At 39.4% G+C, this 15,029-nt stretch overlaps 1 protein-coding gene across 19 annotated transcripts in view; it reads left to right on the forward strand.

Annotated features, from left to right (window-relative positions):
• Positions 1-15,029, forward strand: part of slo (calcium-activated potassium channel slo) — a 265,894-nt gene that overhangs the window by 37,479 nt on the left and 213,386 nt on the right. For all 19 annotated transcript variants that reach the window (XM_065227090.1, XM_065227092.1, XM_065227075.1 and 16 more), the window contains exons 3-5: positions 12,096-12,254; positions 12,326-12,437; positions 12,510-12,661. In XM_065227090.1, coding sequence (XP_065083162.1) covers positions 12,096-12,254; positions 12,326-12,437; positions 12,510-12,661 — 423 coding nt within the window. The remainder of the gene's footprint in view (positions 1-12,095; positions 12,255-12,325; positions 12,438-12,509; positions 12,662-15,029) is intronic.

Genomic DNA, 15,029 nt, shown 5'->3' on the forward strand with positions numbered 1-15,029 from the left:
TCGATAAATTTGCACGTAAGTACTGTAAGTAATGCCAAAACAAAACTATACAAGTGTGACCTTGGCTAAGTAAGGTTCATGTTCAAAGTTTGTCATACAAGTGTATTCGCGGCATAATCCTGAGAATTTGTCGATGCAGCCAGAAGACTAAAGTTTTTATCATATAGGGGAAATGGATGTAATGTCGGCCTAAATGCCCCTAATTTGGGCCCATACATAAATTCAGCAATCGACTACATTTACAAAAGCGACCACAAATATTCGTTAGTACCGTCCCAATGACGCGTTCATTTAGATAAAATTGATAAATAGCAGATTTTTAGCTATATGCCCAATCTGAGATCCATAGGCCAACCATAGAGCCATTTCCCCTATCAAATAATATACTCGCAGTTTTACAAGCTCTAATGTCCCCAGCATAAACTATTGCTATCCATTCGATCCCCCTCAATAACTGTTATTAAAGTAGGATGTGTTACGATTTTGCGGAATCCAATTTGTTCCAAAAGACCTCATCCGTGACAAGTGGCCCCACTTTAGTCCGATTGAGCAATATTGGGACATGTAAATGAAGATTTCTCACGAATGGCAACACATCCACCCAGAAATAAGCTCTGAATTTTAACTGCCGTGTAAAATCTCCCATCTGTATTTTTGAGGTAGCATCATTATTCAGTTTACCTCGCTATGTCTTTTGAGTTGTGCTATTGAAAAAAAAGGGGTTTGTTCAACAAAAATTAAAAACAATTCCAAGTCAAACTGTCCCACAGTGAAAAGTAACCGCAAGTCAGTCGCATTCGGAAAAACATACTATTTCCTTAAACTATTTGTTTTATATTACTTCTGCGTGAAGTCAACGATTTACATAGTTGAAGATGCTGATTTCAAATAATAGACTTGAGTGGTAATTTTTATACGATAGATAGTAGAAAGTTTAACGGCGCCGGTGGTGTAGTGGTAAGCGTGATTACCTCTCGCCCCAGCAGGCCTGGGTTCAATCCCAGTCGGCGCCGCCGGGATGTTCTGAGGCATAACATCTCTGATCACGCCTTCCTTCGGATGGGAAGTAAAGCCGTTGGTCCCCGGTTCATGAGTTGATGGGTCGATAGGTAGGGTCCAGGTGTGGGAGCTGCCTTCCTGGCACGTCGGTAGCATTGGTGCTCAGCACGGAAAACAACATCGACGGAAAAAAACAAACCAAAAGGAAAAAAGGAAAAAAAAGATAGTAGAAAGCGAGCAAGGACAACTGTTATGAATGAAGATACAAATTCTGGATGGGAGCTTACCATCAATTACTGTCATTGGTCGAAAGGTACAGTAGCAGCACCTACCCTACCCGTGTCTCCTCGAGATCGTCAAGTAGACGATGACAGGAGCACATACCATGGTAGAGCACATAGCTGCAATTTCCAAACCTACGACTGGATGTGGCCAATATAGTTCTTACGACCCTCAATATGACCGCCAACGGTTCTGGCTTTGAATTCTCATGTGATTTGATGTGTCGCATGATGCATTTTGATTTAAAAAGCTTTTACCACTTCCCCTGGGATACCCGGAACATGTCCGGGTGAGGCCAACATGGGGCTGGTTACTCATTATGACTCTTATGGATCTTATTTTAGAATTCTCATGTAAATTGATTTATCGCATGGTGGGTTTGGCACGTTTTAGAAAATGTCTGCTCCATACTCACCGGAATATGTTCCGGCCATAGCTCCGGAACCAGCGGAATGTTTACAAAAACATTCAATAACGTTCTACGGGACCATGGTATCATTCTTCTGTTCAATACTGTGCTAAACTATTGCAGCATCGTCATGCCGTTGTAACTGACTTGTGGTTATTATTCTCATTGACGGTAAATGTAATCGCAAGCAGTGTTGGAAAAATATCAAAAAATCAAATCTCACCAAAGCCCAAGATTGCGCTTGATTTTCGTAGACAAAAATCAACAAGCAAACAACTGCGGTTGATTTTTAAAGCTATGATATCGCAGCTCGGAATATCAAGCTAACAAAACTCACCAGCTGCAAATCTCTAGAAACTATGGTGATATTGAGTTTCATGATTTTTGCTTTACAGACGAACGCAACCGAAACTTCTATAACGGCTAGCAGCAGTCGCTTCGTGTCTGCCATCGGTGAAGATAAAAAGAGATAGCATTATTGTACCTTCTCTTTTAAAGAAAACTTCCGGAATCATTTTTGCATCAATTCAACAATCAGCTTCAACATTACACGTTGTGAATAGTCTCGCAATATCAAGCATTTTATTTCGCTCCAATATCATGCGTGATATTGAGAGCGTATGAGAGTGGAAAAATATCAATTTGCTAATGATCATGCCAGCACGGATCGCAAGTCAGTCCCACTCAGATTTTGGTCATAAAATATAAATTTCACGATATTTTATCCAACATGTGTTACTAAACAGAGATGTATTCTATCACATTGCACGTTTATTTTTTAAATTATCCCTCCAAAATAAGTGTAAAATGAGAAAATTTCTAAAATCTTGGAACGCCGTTTTCTCATTTCCTGTTTTATACACATGGGACTGACTTGCGATTATAGGCAGTATAGTAGGCATAAGCATCGAAATTGTTTAAAGCTTGTATACGATATTGCAGATCTATGCGATCTTGCGCTTAAGCTTACATGAAATATCGTGTAAAATTATGTCAAATCTAGCGTTAATAACATGAACTTTTTAAAACTACACCATCTGATAGAGTAAACTTCCACTTCCAGTTGCTGGTGCTCGTTTGCCTGGATGAGTTTCAATCCTCGAGAAATTGACGTTTAAAGTTATTGTTTATGTTTGGCTCATTGGTCCTTTCCACGTGTTCGTCTACACCCAACCGGTGGATGTAAGATTCGCTTACAATTATGTGGGATTCATCATCAGAGGATGTAAGTGGAGACCGCATGAACCGAGGATGCGATATACCTAGCTGCGGTCCGATGTAAGAAAATTGGAGACCGAAAAGTGTGGAGTGTATTAGTGAGTGAAATTAATTATGTCGAAAAAAATAGAAAAAAGGTTGCCGACTGGACTCGAACCACGGACGTTGCGACTCTCAGACCTGTGCTTTCTCCCCTGCTCTCTCTATCCTTCTGATTAAGGACAGCCTAAAAGCAAACATGAAGCGCTCATTTTCTCGCATGCTCGACTTCGTATGCTTTTTCTGCAGGAGAGATTCGAGATAAGTGTGTGCGTCGTTCTTCAATGTTCAACAATGTGCGTCGTTCTACAAGCCTACTGGTATAGTCGAAAGCGTAGATGGAACACGAAATAAAAATGCTCGACTTCGTATGCTTTTTCTGCTGGAGAGATTCGAGACAAGTGTGTGCGTCGTTCTACAGTGTTCTACAATGTACGTCGTTCTACAAGCTTACTGGTATAGTCGAAAGCGTAGATGGAACACGAAATAAAAAAGACAAAAAACCATTACATCGCCTGCATGGTCAATTTCTAACATTCGTTGCGATGTTCATGAACAGAGGATGATAGGAAACGGAACTAACATTCATTGTAATAGATTTTTGGTTTGCGTGTAGAAAAATGATGGGGATGTTGAAGGTAATGAGTATAGTGATAAAAAGCACCAGTCAGATGAAACTATTGCGGATTAGTGCTACCAAAACGGTGGACGAAGATAGTGTACGGGATATTGTGACGCCCTGCTACAGGTATATCTCGATATGACGTAACTGTCACTTTTGATTTCAATCTTTGATTTCTCAAAATAACAACTCGATGATACAAAGCAACTTTACCAATAGATGGGGGATTGAAGCACATCCGTTCGATGGTGTTCTAACTTTGCGATTGAATAGTCTTCGCGAAAAATTGTCGATGGAAGTGAAAAGTGACAGTTACGCTGCATCGAGGAATTTCATTGCTATATTACTTACTCATTGGTAAGAATAATGCATACCTGTGAATGGTTTAGAAATAAAAGAGAAGGAGAACTAGGGAAGTCATGATAGAAGTCGGGAACGGATTGAAGTTCTTTCAGGAGGAGTAGGCTAGGTAATCCCAGGAAGAACTCTACAGGAACAGCAAATACCAATCACTTTCATTAGCAGAGATTAGCCTCATAAAATTCATTTAAACGTCTGTAGTTCATATGATCAAAGCAGTAAGAACATTATCTCAAGACCAACATGTGAAAAGGGCATACAAGCATTTTGTAAACAAACCTTCTGTTGCCTTTTTCTCGCCACCCATATGACACCACCGCAAACCATGAGCATCACCTGGTAGGGGAAACTTTCCCCTTCCCGATGATGTTGTTGGTTTGCGTGGGCAACCCTCGGTTGGCGAGAAAAGGGCTTACAAAGGTTTTTTTTTACAAAAATATTGTATGCCCTTTTCACATGCTCTTGGTCTTTTATGTTTGACGTGTTGCCTGTACCTCCTTTTCTCAAAATTTGTCAAAGAGAAAGTCGATGAAAAGAATCGATGAACGTAGATAGGTTTTGCTATGGTTTTTCTTTTAGTCCTAGATAATCAACCAGATTTTCATTTAAGTATAGAATAAAACGCAATTATAAAATTTGATCGGAATGCTCACGGTTCATATACAAAAGTGCTGTTAAAGTGCAATTCGATCAATACACCAGAACAAATGGCAACCCTAATAAAAAGTACCATAAACGAACTGTGTCCCGGATGGGTAAATAATCCCACGAATGGTTTGGATGATACCCCGAACACGTCGTTAAGCTCTCTTTAATGGTTATTTTTAATAGGGAAACGAATGGAATAGATGGAAATCTTTGAATAATACTTATGACAAAAATCATGGGTTCAGATCCTACTTCCAGATACGCCAAGAGCGATTTTAATGGATTTAAAATTACTCAAAATTTAATTGCCGGGAAATGTAAAAATCCCTGGATGGAAACTCTTCATTACACAATGTATTGGGTGTCCCAAAATGTATAAACACGATTTTGGAACACGCCTGCTTGTTTCACATGACGTTTAAACAGCTGATTATCACTGTGAATTATCACATTTCAATGAAAAATTCTCGCGTCACTTTTCAAAAGGTCCTAAGTAACAAATGTAAACAAATTGAGTTGCCGCGTAACGTGGGTAGATCACCTTTTCGTGGTACGTTACGGGATGTTACTTTTTATGCCTTGTTGATAGTGACAAGACTCGGTTTTGTCCACCGAGGATGATCTTGAAACAAGGAAAAAATGAGTTAGTTAGTCTTCATCTAGGGGAATTTACGTATTCTCGGCAACCTAAGCAGCGACCTTCTTTCTATAGCCTTTTTCTCTAAGGAACGCACACATATGCAGTATTGGTTTGTTTACAATCTTTTGCTGCCAGCTGCTCTAACAATTTCAGTCGAAAGAACTGTCAAAAACTGTTTTGAAACACTTTTACAAAGCTCCAATCTTCTCTAGTGAGAGCGAGTATTGTCGGCAACCAGTTTTTCTTCGGCAACCGTTCCATTTGAACTGCATGTAAATCTGCTGTTCTATTATCGGTAACTCGAAATCAGCTACAATTTGTAGAGCGTGTGTTTCATTTCAAGAAAACCTTGCTAGATTGCTTTTTCTCAGTGGTAAAAATATAGTCAAATTGAAGCTGAAAGAATAAAGAATCGTTTGCATGCATTCAGCGAAGTGTTTTCGTAAGAAAATCCAGTGAAAATAGTGTTTCAATTTGGGTTGTCGAAAATAGTCTGGCATGCCGAAGCCGTCATTTCCCCTATGTGATTCCTAATCTTCTATTCTTCTAGGTTGAAGTGGCTAAGACTAGGGTTCTGATGCATGGTCATTATCGGTGTCATTTCTTAATTTTATTGCTAAGGAATCCAATTTTGACTGACAAATGGGCGCGCTTTTGGACGGTGTTTCAACACTCCGAAGGGTATAAATAGCGGGACCTTTCAATTACAGTCGGATCCTTGCGATAAATGCAAGAATGACAACTGTAAAAAATCGAATACTTCATAATTTCTCAATAGTGATCGAGTAATACGACATGCACTAAACTAAAGACACGGGACTTACTATAATAGATCAAATTACTGGTCGCAGTGGTGTTAGGTCCCGAAAAAATTGAGTTACTCGATACAAAATATTGCTCTTCTATCATTCTATGTGATACAAAAATATCCATCCAAATTTCCTTTAACTTATTTAAAATAATCATAGGTCAAACATTAATAAATGCACAGTTTGAAATTATGAGTACGTGAAGGGAATCTAGTATCATGTAGATCAAAACGTCCAATGTAACACTCATTAATTATGTCATAGCGAAAAATCGTCCAATGTAACATGTCCGATGTACAACTGGACTAGACAATACTTTGTTGCAAGAAATTCAACGTCAAATTGTGATTTTATCGTTTCTACTGAATTTTCAATGGATTCACTGTCTACGGTAAAAATGGTTTTACAAATTGTATTGCTTCTAAACAGTTAAAACAATAATCTGACGAACTTCTTTTCAATTATCTCAAAATGACGGATATGTGACATTGGTTTATTTGAAAAGTGACGCGAGAATTCCGTGTATCGCAAGTGTCGGTTCTCTTCATTCCCGTGACAATGCGAACCTTTTCTCGATTACTTTTTCGAAGGGACGTATCAGCTTTTGTAAACAATGCATTTGATCGTCGGTTTAGCATGCGTGGGCGAGCTACCAGTTACGTCAAATCGACGATCAAATGCATTGTTTACAAAAGCTGATACGTCCCTTGGAAAAAGTAATCGAGATTTCTCCGGAAAAGCGCAAACAGATCGTGCACAAATGGTGCACTATCCTCAACATTTCTCTGCTCAATGAGCGAAATTTGAAGGTGTGAGTATCGGAACCGTTCAAAACGCGATTCGGAAGCATGACGAGGAAGCAACTTTAACTGAACCCTGTTGACTAAAATTTTAACCGGAAAATCGTGCAAGCTTTCACTCGCAAGAAAAGTGCTTCGGTTTGAGGCGTGGCTAAAAAAGTGGGATCCTCGAAGAGTAACGTCCAGCGGGCCAAGGCAAGAATGGGTCTAAAGACGTAAAAGTAGCAGAATAAGCCAAAGCAAAGTGAAAAACAAGCTGCATCCGTCAAACCGAGGGCTCGGAAGTTATACGACCGATTGCTGTGTGGAAAATCGGTGTGCTCTTCCAGGTGATCAGCACTACACCGTTCGTGAGTGTGGTATGCTTTCCAAACCTTTTGTGACAACGGAGACAATGACAATCGGTGTTTACGTGCGTGAGCGTTTGAATAAGCGTCTGTTACCCATGATCCGCAAACATGACGCCTCAGTACTGTTTTGGTCGGATTTGGCGTCGGTTCATTACTCCAAGGACACGATAGCCTAGTATAAAGCCAGCAAGGTCTAATTCTTACCCAAGGAGATGAATCCGCCATACTGTCCCCAGGCCAGGCCAATCGAAACTTTCTGGGCCCTGACCAAAGCATATTTGCGAAAACATGTAAAGGCAGCGGATTCCGTTACAACGTTTGGAACAGGCTAGGAAAAAGTGCAGCTAATGAGTAGCGTAAGATCAAAAATTCGCTCATTGGCTTACGACTGATCTGATTTTGGATTTTCTACGATGAACTATAAGAGAATACTTTAGAGAACATGAATGCGAAATAAAAATCTAATTTGCTGTAAACAGAGTTATATTATATATTTTTTAAAATCATGCTCAGACATTCTGGGACACTTCATAGTTCCATCGGAGATATCAAGAGCAAATGTTCATTATGTCGAAAGTAACATTCGCACTGATCCGAGAAAAATAAGGTCTTGTTTTGATGACTGAAAAGTTATTCCTATTTCCAATTAAACACATATAATCTCATAGTGATAGCAATGTTTAACATATTAAGCAGGGTTTTAATCATACAATGCAGATCGCTAGCTTTCGTGCTAATAAATACTGGTTTTTGAGCCAAAAGTTATTATACGTCGTTTGGAGGCCCCCTAATGTTACTTAAGTCAAAGTGTATTTACCAGGATAGTCGGGAGAATTATCAATCACGTCTTCTTACGTGCAGCCCTTTCATCATTTTAGGACCACCGAAATCATCTTAGCAATAAACAGTTCGATTTATTCACTTTAATAATTAGAAAGTACACAGTACACTTTTCACGGGTTGTTACTTAAGACAACCGGCCTCTCCATAGAAATCGGGTGACTTAAGTAACATCGAAAAATGTTTTGATCGAAAGGTGATTACGTCAAAAAGCAATTTGACTTTTAAATAAATATAAAAATGGGATGTGATCCTATATTCGAACAGTATATAGTGTAATAGCATAAGCATCGATTGACACTGACTTTGTTTACCTTTGTTACTTTCGACGTAATGAAAAGTTACCATTAAATCATGTAAAGTAACAACACCATCAGACAGAGGTGACAATCCTCCATCAGTTGATAATGTTGATTCGTGTTATTGTGATTTTTCTTTTTTAACTAGTTCGTTTATTTACTAGGCTCAGTCGTGTGTGACACTTTGCGGAGCCAAAATCAGTAATGTTTGATTTATATTTTAAATAGCAGTATTTCTAGGTTAGAATTGGGTACCAATTCCTCGTGGCGGGCTCGAGGGTAATGGGTAACAATTTCAATTGGAAGGATCTAGGTAGGAAACTGGTTTCTGAAGCCTCCTTCAGATACTACTCTCGGACGGTTGACCAAATCCTGACTGGGCAGGGGCAAGTATCACAGGAACAGGAGGATAATAAGACTGGGACACAATGGCGGGAAATTGTTTGGAAAGGAGGGGATAGTCACATCAAACTCTAACATCAGACAAACAAAGGAATTCGTAGATCGCTTGCATGTAGGGAAGATCACGTGTTCCCAATACATCTCTTACTTCACGGAAGGGTTGTCTACCTCGGGCCACTAGGGTATCCAATAGTCGTGCTCTGGAGGCGTCATTACCCGGGCAATACCAAACTGCGTGATCGATGTCATCATAACCGGTTCTGCACCTACATATATTGCTGTCAACGAGGTTTGTTCTGTAGAGATGTGCGTCTAGCGAGTAATGGTTGGACATAAGTCTTGACATCACTCGAATGAATCCCCGACTTACATTCAGACTTTTGAACCACGCTCTCGAAGAAACATTTGGAATAATGGAATGTAACCACCGCCCAAGAGAATTACTTGTCCAATCGTTTTGTCAACTTAAAAGAGAACTCTGACGTACTAATGGGAAGAATTCATCATGTGAAATTCTTCTATCATAAATCTCGCCTTGTTGTGCGCCCACCTTTGCGAGAGAGTCTGCCTTCTCATTGCCTGGGATTGAGCAATGTGAGGGGACCCATACAAAGGTAATCATATATGATCTTTCGACCAGCAAACTCATCTGTTCCCTTACCTTTGAAAGGAAATAAGATGAGTGCCTACCTTGTTTCATCGACCGAATAGCCTCAATCGAACTGAGACTATCCGAGAAGATGAAGTAATGGTCTATGGGAATATCGGAAATCATCCCCAATGCGAAGTTGATTGCTGCTAGCTCAGCAACATAAACGGAACAAGGTTCCTGAAGTTTCCGGAAGGCGGTTGAGTATTCATTGAAGACGCCGAAGCCAGTGGATCCATCAATGCGTGATCCATCAGTGAAAAATCTTCTATTGCAATTGACTTGTTGGTACTTTTCAGCAAAAATGTGGGGAATTGAGATAGGTCGAAGTTGATCTGGAACACCTTGAATAGCCTGTTTCATGGAGAGATCGTAGTCAATGGGGAAACTGTAGTTAGTAAAGCATACACGAGAGGGGTTATAGCAAGGAAGGCTAATATCCGATGACATATAATTAAGATAGATTCGCACGAATCTAGACTGGATGCTCAATTCGAGCATTTCTTCGAAGTTTTCAATCACAAGGTTGTTACTGACACTACATTTAATCAATATTCTTAATGAGAGCTCCCAGAAACGGTTCTGCAGGGGTTTTACGCCCGCTAGGACCTCTAGGCTCATATTGTGTGTTGAATGCATACAGCCAAGGGCAATACGTAAACAACGATATTGAATACGTTCCAATTTGATTAGGTGGCTTTTTCTTGCCGAGTGGAAGCAAAAAGAGCCATACTCAAGAACTGAAAGAATAGTCGTTTTATATAGTTTAATGAGGTCTTCCGGGTGAGCACCCCACCATGTCCCGGAAATTGATCGTAGAAAGTTGATCCTTTGTTGACACTTTTGTTTCAAATACGTAATGTGGGTACCCCAAGTGCATTTTGAATCAAACCAGACTCCGAGGTATTTGAAGGTTAAAGATTGGGTAATGTCTCTGCCCAAAATATTTAGACGCAGTTGGGCTGGAAACCGATTCCTTGTAAACACTACCAATTCAGTTTTTTGCGGTGAAAACTCGATCCCTAAATTTCTTGCCCAGAGAGACAGATTATTTAGGGAATTTTGCAATGGTCTTTGCAAGATTTCTGCACGTGGACCTCTCATGGAAACAACGGCATCATCTGCAAGCTGTCTAAGCGTGCATTGATTATCTAAGCAGTTATCAATATCTTTGACATAGAAATTATAAAGTAAGGGACTTAAACATGAACCTTGGGGTAAGCCCATGTCGCTAATTCTAGAAGTTGTCAGTTGACCTAGATTGAAGGTCATTTGTTTTTCTGACAGCAAATTATACAAAAAAATATTCAAAATACCGGGTAATCCACTACTGTGCAAATTGTCTGACAGTATGTCTATGGAAACCGAATCAAAGGCGCCCTTAATATCCAAAAAGACTGAAGCCAATTGCTCCTTGTGCGCAAAGGCCAGTTGAATATCAGATGAAAGCATCGCTAGACAATCGTTTGTTCCTTTACTCTTCCGGAAACCAAATTGCGTATTTGAAAGTAGATTGTTTGATTCAACCCAATGGTCAAGTCTTAATAGGATCATTTTTTCTAATAATTTCCTCAGGCATGATAACATAGAAATCGGACGGTAAGAATTGTGATCAGACGCTGGTTTCCCAGGCTTTTGAATAGCTATTACTTTAACCTGTCTCCATGCTGGTGGAACTATATTGAATTCCATAAATGAATTATATAGGTTAAGTAATCTTCTTTTAGCGATATCGGGGAGATTTTTTAGAAGGTCAAATTTGATCATATCGCTTCCCGGAGCAGAGTTATTCGATGAAAGAAGTGCCATTGAAAATTCCAGCATTGTGAATGGTTCATCCAGAGAACCGTTACTTCGGGCTGTATCCCGTAAAGTTGGTTGTGCTGGAACAGAATCTGGACAAACCTTTTTAGCGAAGTCGAATATCCATTGGGAGGAGTATTCTCTGTTATTGTGATGTTACATTGTTTTGATTGTTAACATTGTGAACATAACAATACATATCATTTGGGTGATGCGGAGTGATTTTTTTTTTAATGTTGGCTGTGCTGAAATAATCGATTCATCGCCATCAGTTCACAGCAAATGCCGACAAACTGCATTTTACGTATAGCCCAATCGTTACTCTTCCATTGTTTGTTTACGTTCACAATTTCATGAAAGAGAAGGAAGAGAGATTGATTTTGATGCTTTGGAAAAAATGGCTTTTATTTTCACTACATCCCCATAAAGATAATGGTTCATACCGGGGAAGCAAAAAAAATGTTTCGATTTGACAGCTCGAAAATGGTTTAATTTTGAGGTCCGTCTAACCCAGCAGCATGTGTTCTATACACCACCATGGAAATAACCTGTGGGAACCAAGTATCGCCACTGATCAATTATTCCCTACTGTCCCCCATATACTAGTTCTCGATTCTCGTACAAAATAATAATCTGGAAAAGTTGAACTCATCAATGTTGCATCTTCTGAGAAAATCGATCGCTAGTTAGAAACTGTATACATTTTCAGGCGTTATGAAACGTTATATATTCTATATGTCATACGTCATTGTTATATGATTTTTCCTATGTAGGTGTTTAAGAGTGCAAATACCAACCCAATTAAAACAAACTATACATCCATACTAAAATTGTTGCCACAAACCTGCTCCAGACTAGTACAGAAAGCGTTTGAGACGCGCAATTGACTGATATTTCTCCATCTTTCCTCTCCCCCCGCCATCCAGGTTGTACTCGTATTCATCCTTAGCATCGCATCCCTCATCATCTACTTTATAGACGCGTCGAGCGAAGAAGTCGAACGATGTCAAAAGTGGAGCAACAACATCACCCAGCAAATTGATCTAGCATTCAACATATTTTTTATGGTTTACTTTTTTATACGAGTAAGTGTTTTACTTCGCCGATGGACCCCTGTCGATATTGACTGATTCTTTCGTACGCTTTCACATTGCAGTTTATAGCAGCGTCCGATAAGCTTTGGTTTATGTTAGAGATGTACAGTTTTGTAGATTATTTTACGATACCCCCGTCCTTTGTGTCAATATATTTAGATCGGACATGGATCGGTGAGTTGCGATCATTTTACTTCCCTCCCCCAGACGACCGACGGATGCTAATCGTATCTCATTTTGTTTTAGGTCTCCGTTTCCTACGAGCGCTACGTCTTATGACTGTCCCGGATATATTACAATATTTGAATATACTTAAAACATCTAGTTCAATACGTTTGGCACAATTAGTATCAATTTTTATATCAGTGTGGTTAACAGCTGCTGGAATTATTCATTTGGTGAGTATCGACCTCGGTGTAGTGAATTTCTGGCTAAGCAAAAAAAAAAAAAAAGAAATGATTCGAAAATCAAAACAAAGAGCCCCTGTCCAAATTAGAATGCGTAGAAGAACTAGGTCCCCATTTGTATTCGAACGTAGAGTTTTAATCAGAAGTCACAGTCAGTAAAATTCCAACGCTGAAATGCCAATCACTAAGACGGCATAGTGCTACGTTCATTATGCCGTAAAATTATGCCAAGCGCCTTGAAAGCTGTCTTTAAGCATATACCAGCCACTGTTTGGCTGGTAAAATATCATGTAATAGCTAAACGCCCTGATGCTTACGGCGTATGTAAGTACACAAAGTTCCGATTGAACAATTATGCTAAATTTTAGCATAAATCTTTCATCTTCGGAAGTTGCGCTGGAAAATTCTCTGCCCCAACCGTGGAGTAGCGCAACTGTCCGTTGATCTCAATGCCAGAGTAAACCTCAGTACGATTGTGCTGAATTTTAGCATAATTTCGTGAGTTCAATCCAATTTCAATATGAGCACTTAAATGAAAGTATCGTGTTGGTGGTGAGTATCGTTCCAATAACTACTATTTTTCGACTACTGGTAGCTGACATTTTGATACAAGCATACTTTTTTGGCAAAGTAATAATCACAGGGCTTGTTAGAAGGCAAATTAGCTAAGGATAAATTATTCAATATGTTTGTTTTTCAAAATCCAAACCCGAACCCCTGAGTTTGCTGTTCCTCCTTTCGTTTAAAACCATCATGATTTATTCTGTACCGAACAATTGGTTGTTATCGAGATATTCTTTTGATTTGCTTTTGATGCTGAGTAGAGTATTATTACACGCAGGTTACACAGCATTGTTCTGAAAATGAATTGCGAATTATCTTTATCTAGCGAGACCCAGTTATCAACATCGATATAATTTAAAGCTATTCAGTATTAGGTATTTATTTTGAGACTGCACCTTAACTAAATTTACATCAACATTTTTCTGGCTATTCCATTTTTTTATGTTTCCTCCCAACTATTGCAAAACCGTTTGGCTTTATTTTTATTGGTAAAGCGATTTCCATTTTCAGCTGCATGAACTTTATACGCTTAAAATATCCCTTCTTTTTCATTCTCACAAATCGTTTTCTTTTGAATTACAATTACAATAAACTTATCCAACGTGACTCTATATTATTATTATTACTCAAACAAAACTAGAGACGAACCTGATTGCATGATTGGTGTCTCACCAAGTAAACATATACAATCGCCGCAGATTATATCTCGTGTTGAATCGTGTTTCCCATGGGGAACAATCCCGAAATAACTGAATAAAAGGAAAAGTTTAGATCATAAACTAAGGCTTTAGTCGTGGATTTCTCGTGATTGGAAACTCAACAACACTATCTTATTGGGGGGCCCTGGGGGATAGTGCAGTTGGTGCACGAGACTCAAGCATTTTTTTTAAATATTACATGTTTAGCTCTCTTTGCAAGCACAACGTGGTAGAGTTAATTGTTTTCCCAATTCGTCTATTTAATAAGGCAAGAATTATATAAAAAACTTTTTTTTTTCGTGCCCGCAACATTCTTAATTCTTCCATACGCGTATCCTTCTCCAACGCCCGCTTATTCGTCCTATTTCCGCTGCTTCTCCGCTACATCTACAGTTCCAAATTTGAAGAAGTAATCATTTCCAATCTAGAAAACAGGCAGCTGCTGTTTCTGGGCATCGCTCCACTGTTCTTCTTAGTCACCTCTTTTAAAAGCACTTCATCCGCTTCCACTGTTTTCTTATCGTTGCTGTTCAACGACACACCTCCCAGTCATTACATCAGCGTACTTAAAGGGAGAACAGTCCATAATGCGACGCTGGGGTAATATGGCCCCGTGTGGTTTTTCGTTCCTTTCCCAATATTAATTCTGGGATTTTATGTTCCGGAATGCTACTTCAAGTACTAAACCAGCAATGCTGCTCGTTACATTTACGAAATGACAACCGGAAAGCTATCAAAAACAACACGGGGCCATTTTACCCCAGGGGTGCGTTTTATCCTGTGCCCCTCCATATGCATAAACTTATTCTGGATACCGTTATAGAATTATTTCCGTCCCCAGTATACATTTCAAAGCGCAACTTAGCAGGGAATTTACCTCGGGTGACACGCTTCACTTTCCCGCATTTCTCCAGCACCACCACTAGATCGCGGCCAGGAACTTCAAATGGCAAGTCACCCGCTCGGGCATATTGAAAGTAACCCTCGCACGCGACATGTACACTGCCTTTCCATTATCGTAATGGAAAATTTAATATTTCGAGTTATTGATTCTTCCAACTTGACCTTCATGAACTTTATTCTCTTCTGCATTCCGG

This window comes from Ochlerotatus camptorhynchus, unplaced genomic scaffold, assembly GCF_037179485.1.
Source record: "Ochlerotatus camptorhynchus isolate MF236.1 unplaced genomic scaffold, CSIRO-AGI_Acam_v1.1 ptg000266l, whole genome shotgun sequence".
Lineage (NCBI taxonomy): Eukaryota > Metazoa > Arthropoda > Insecta > Diptera > Culicidae > Ochlerotatus > Ochlerotatus camptorhynchus.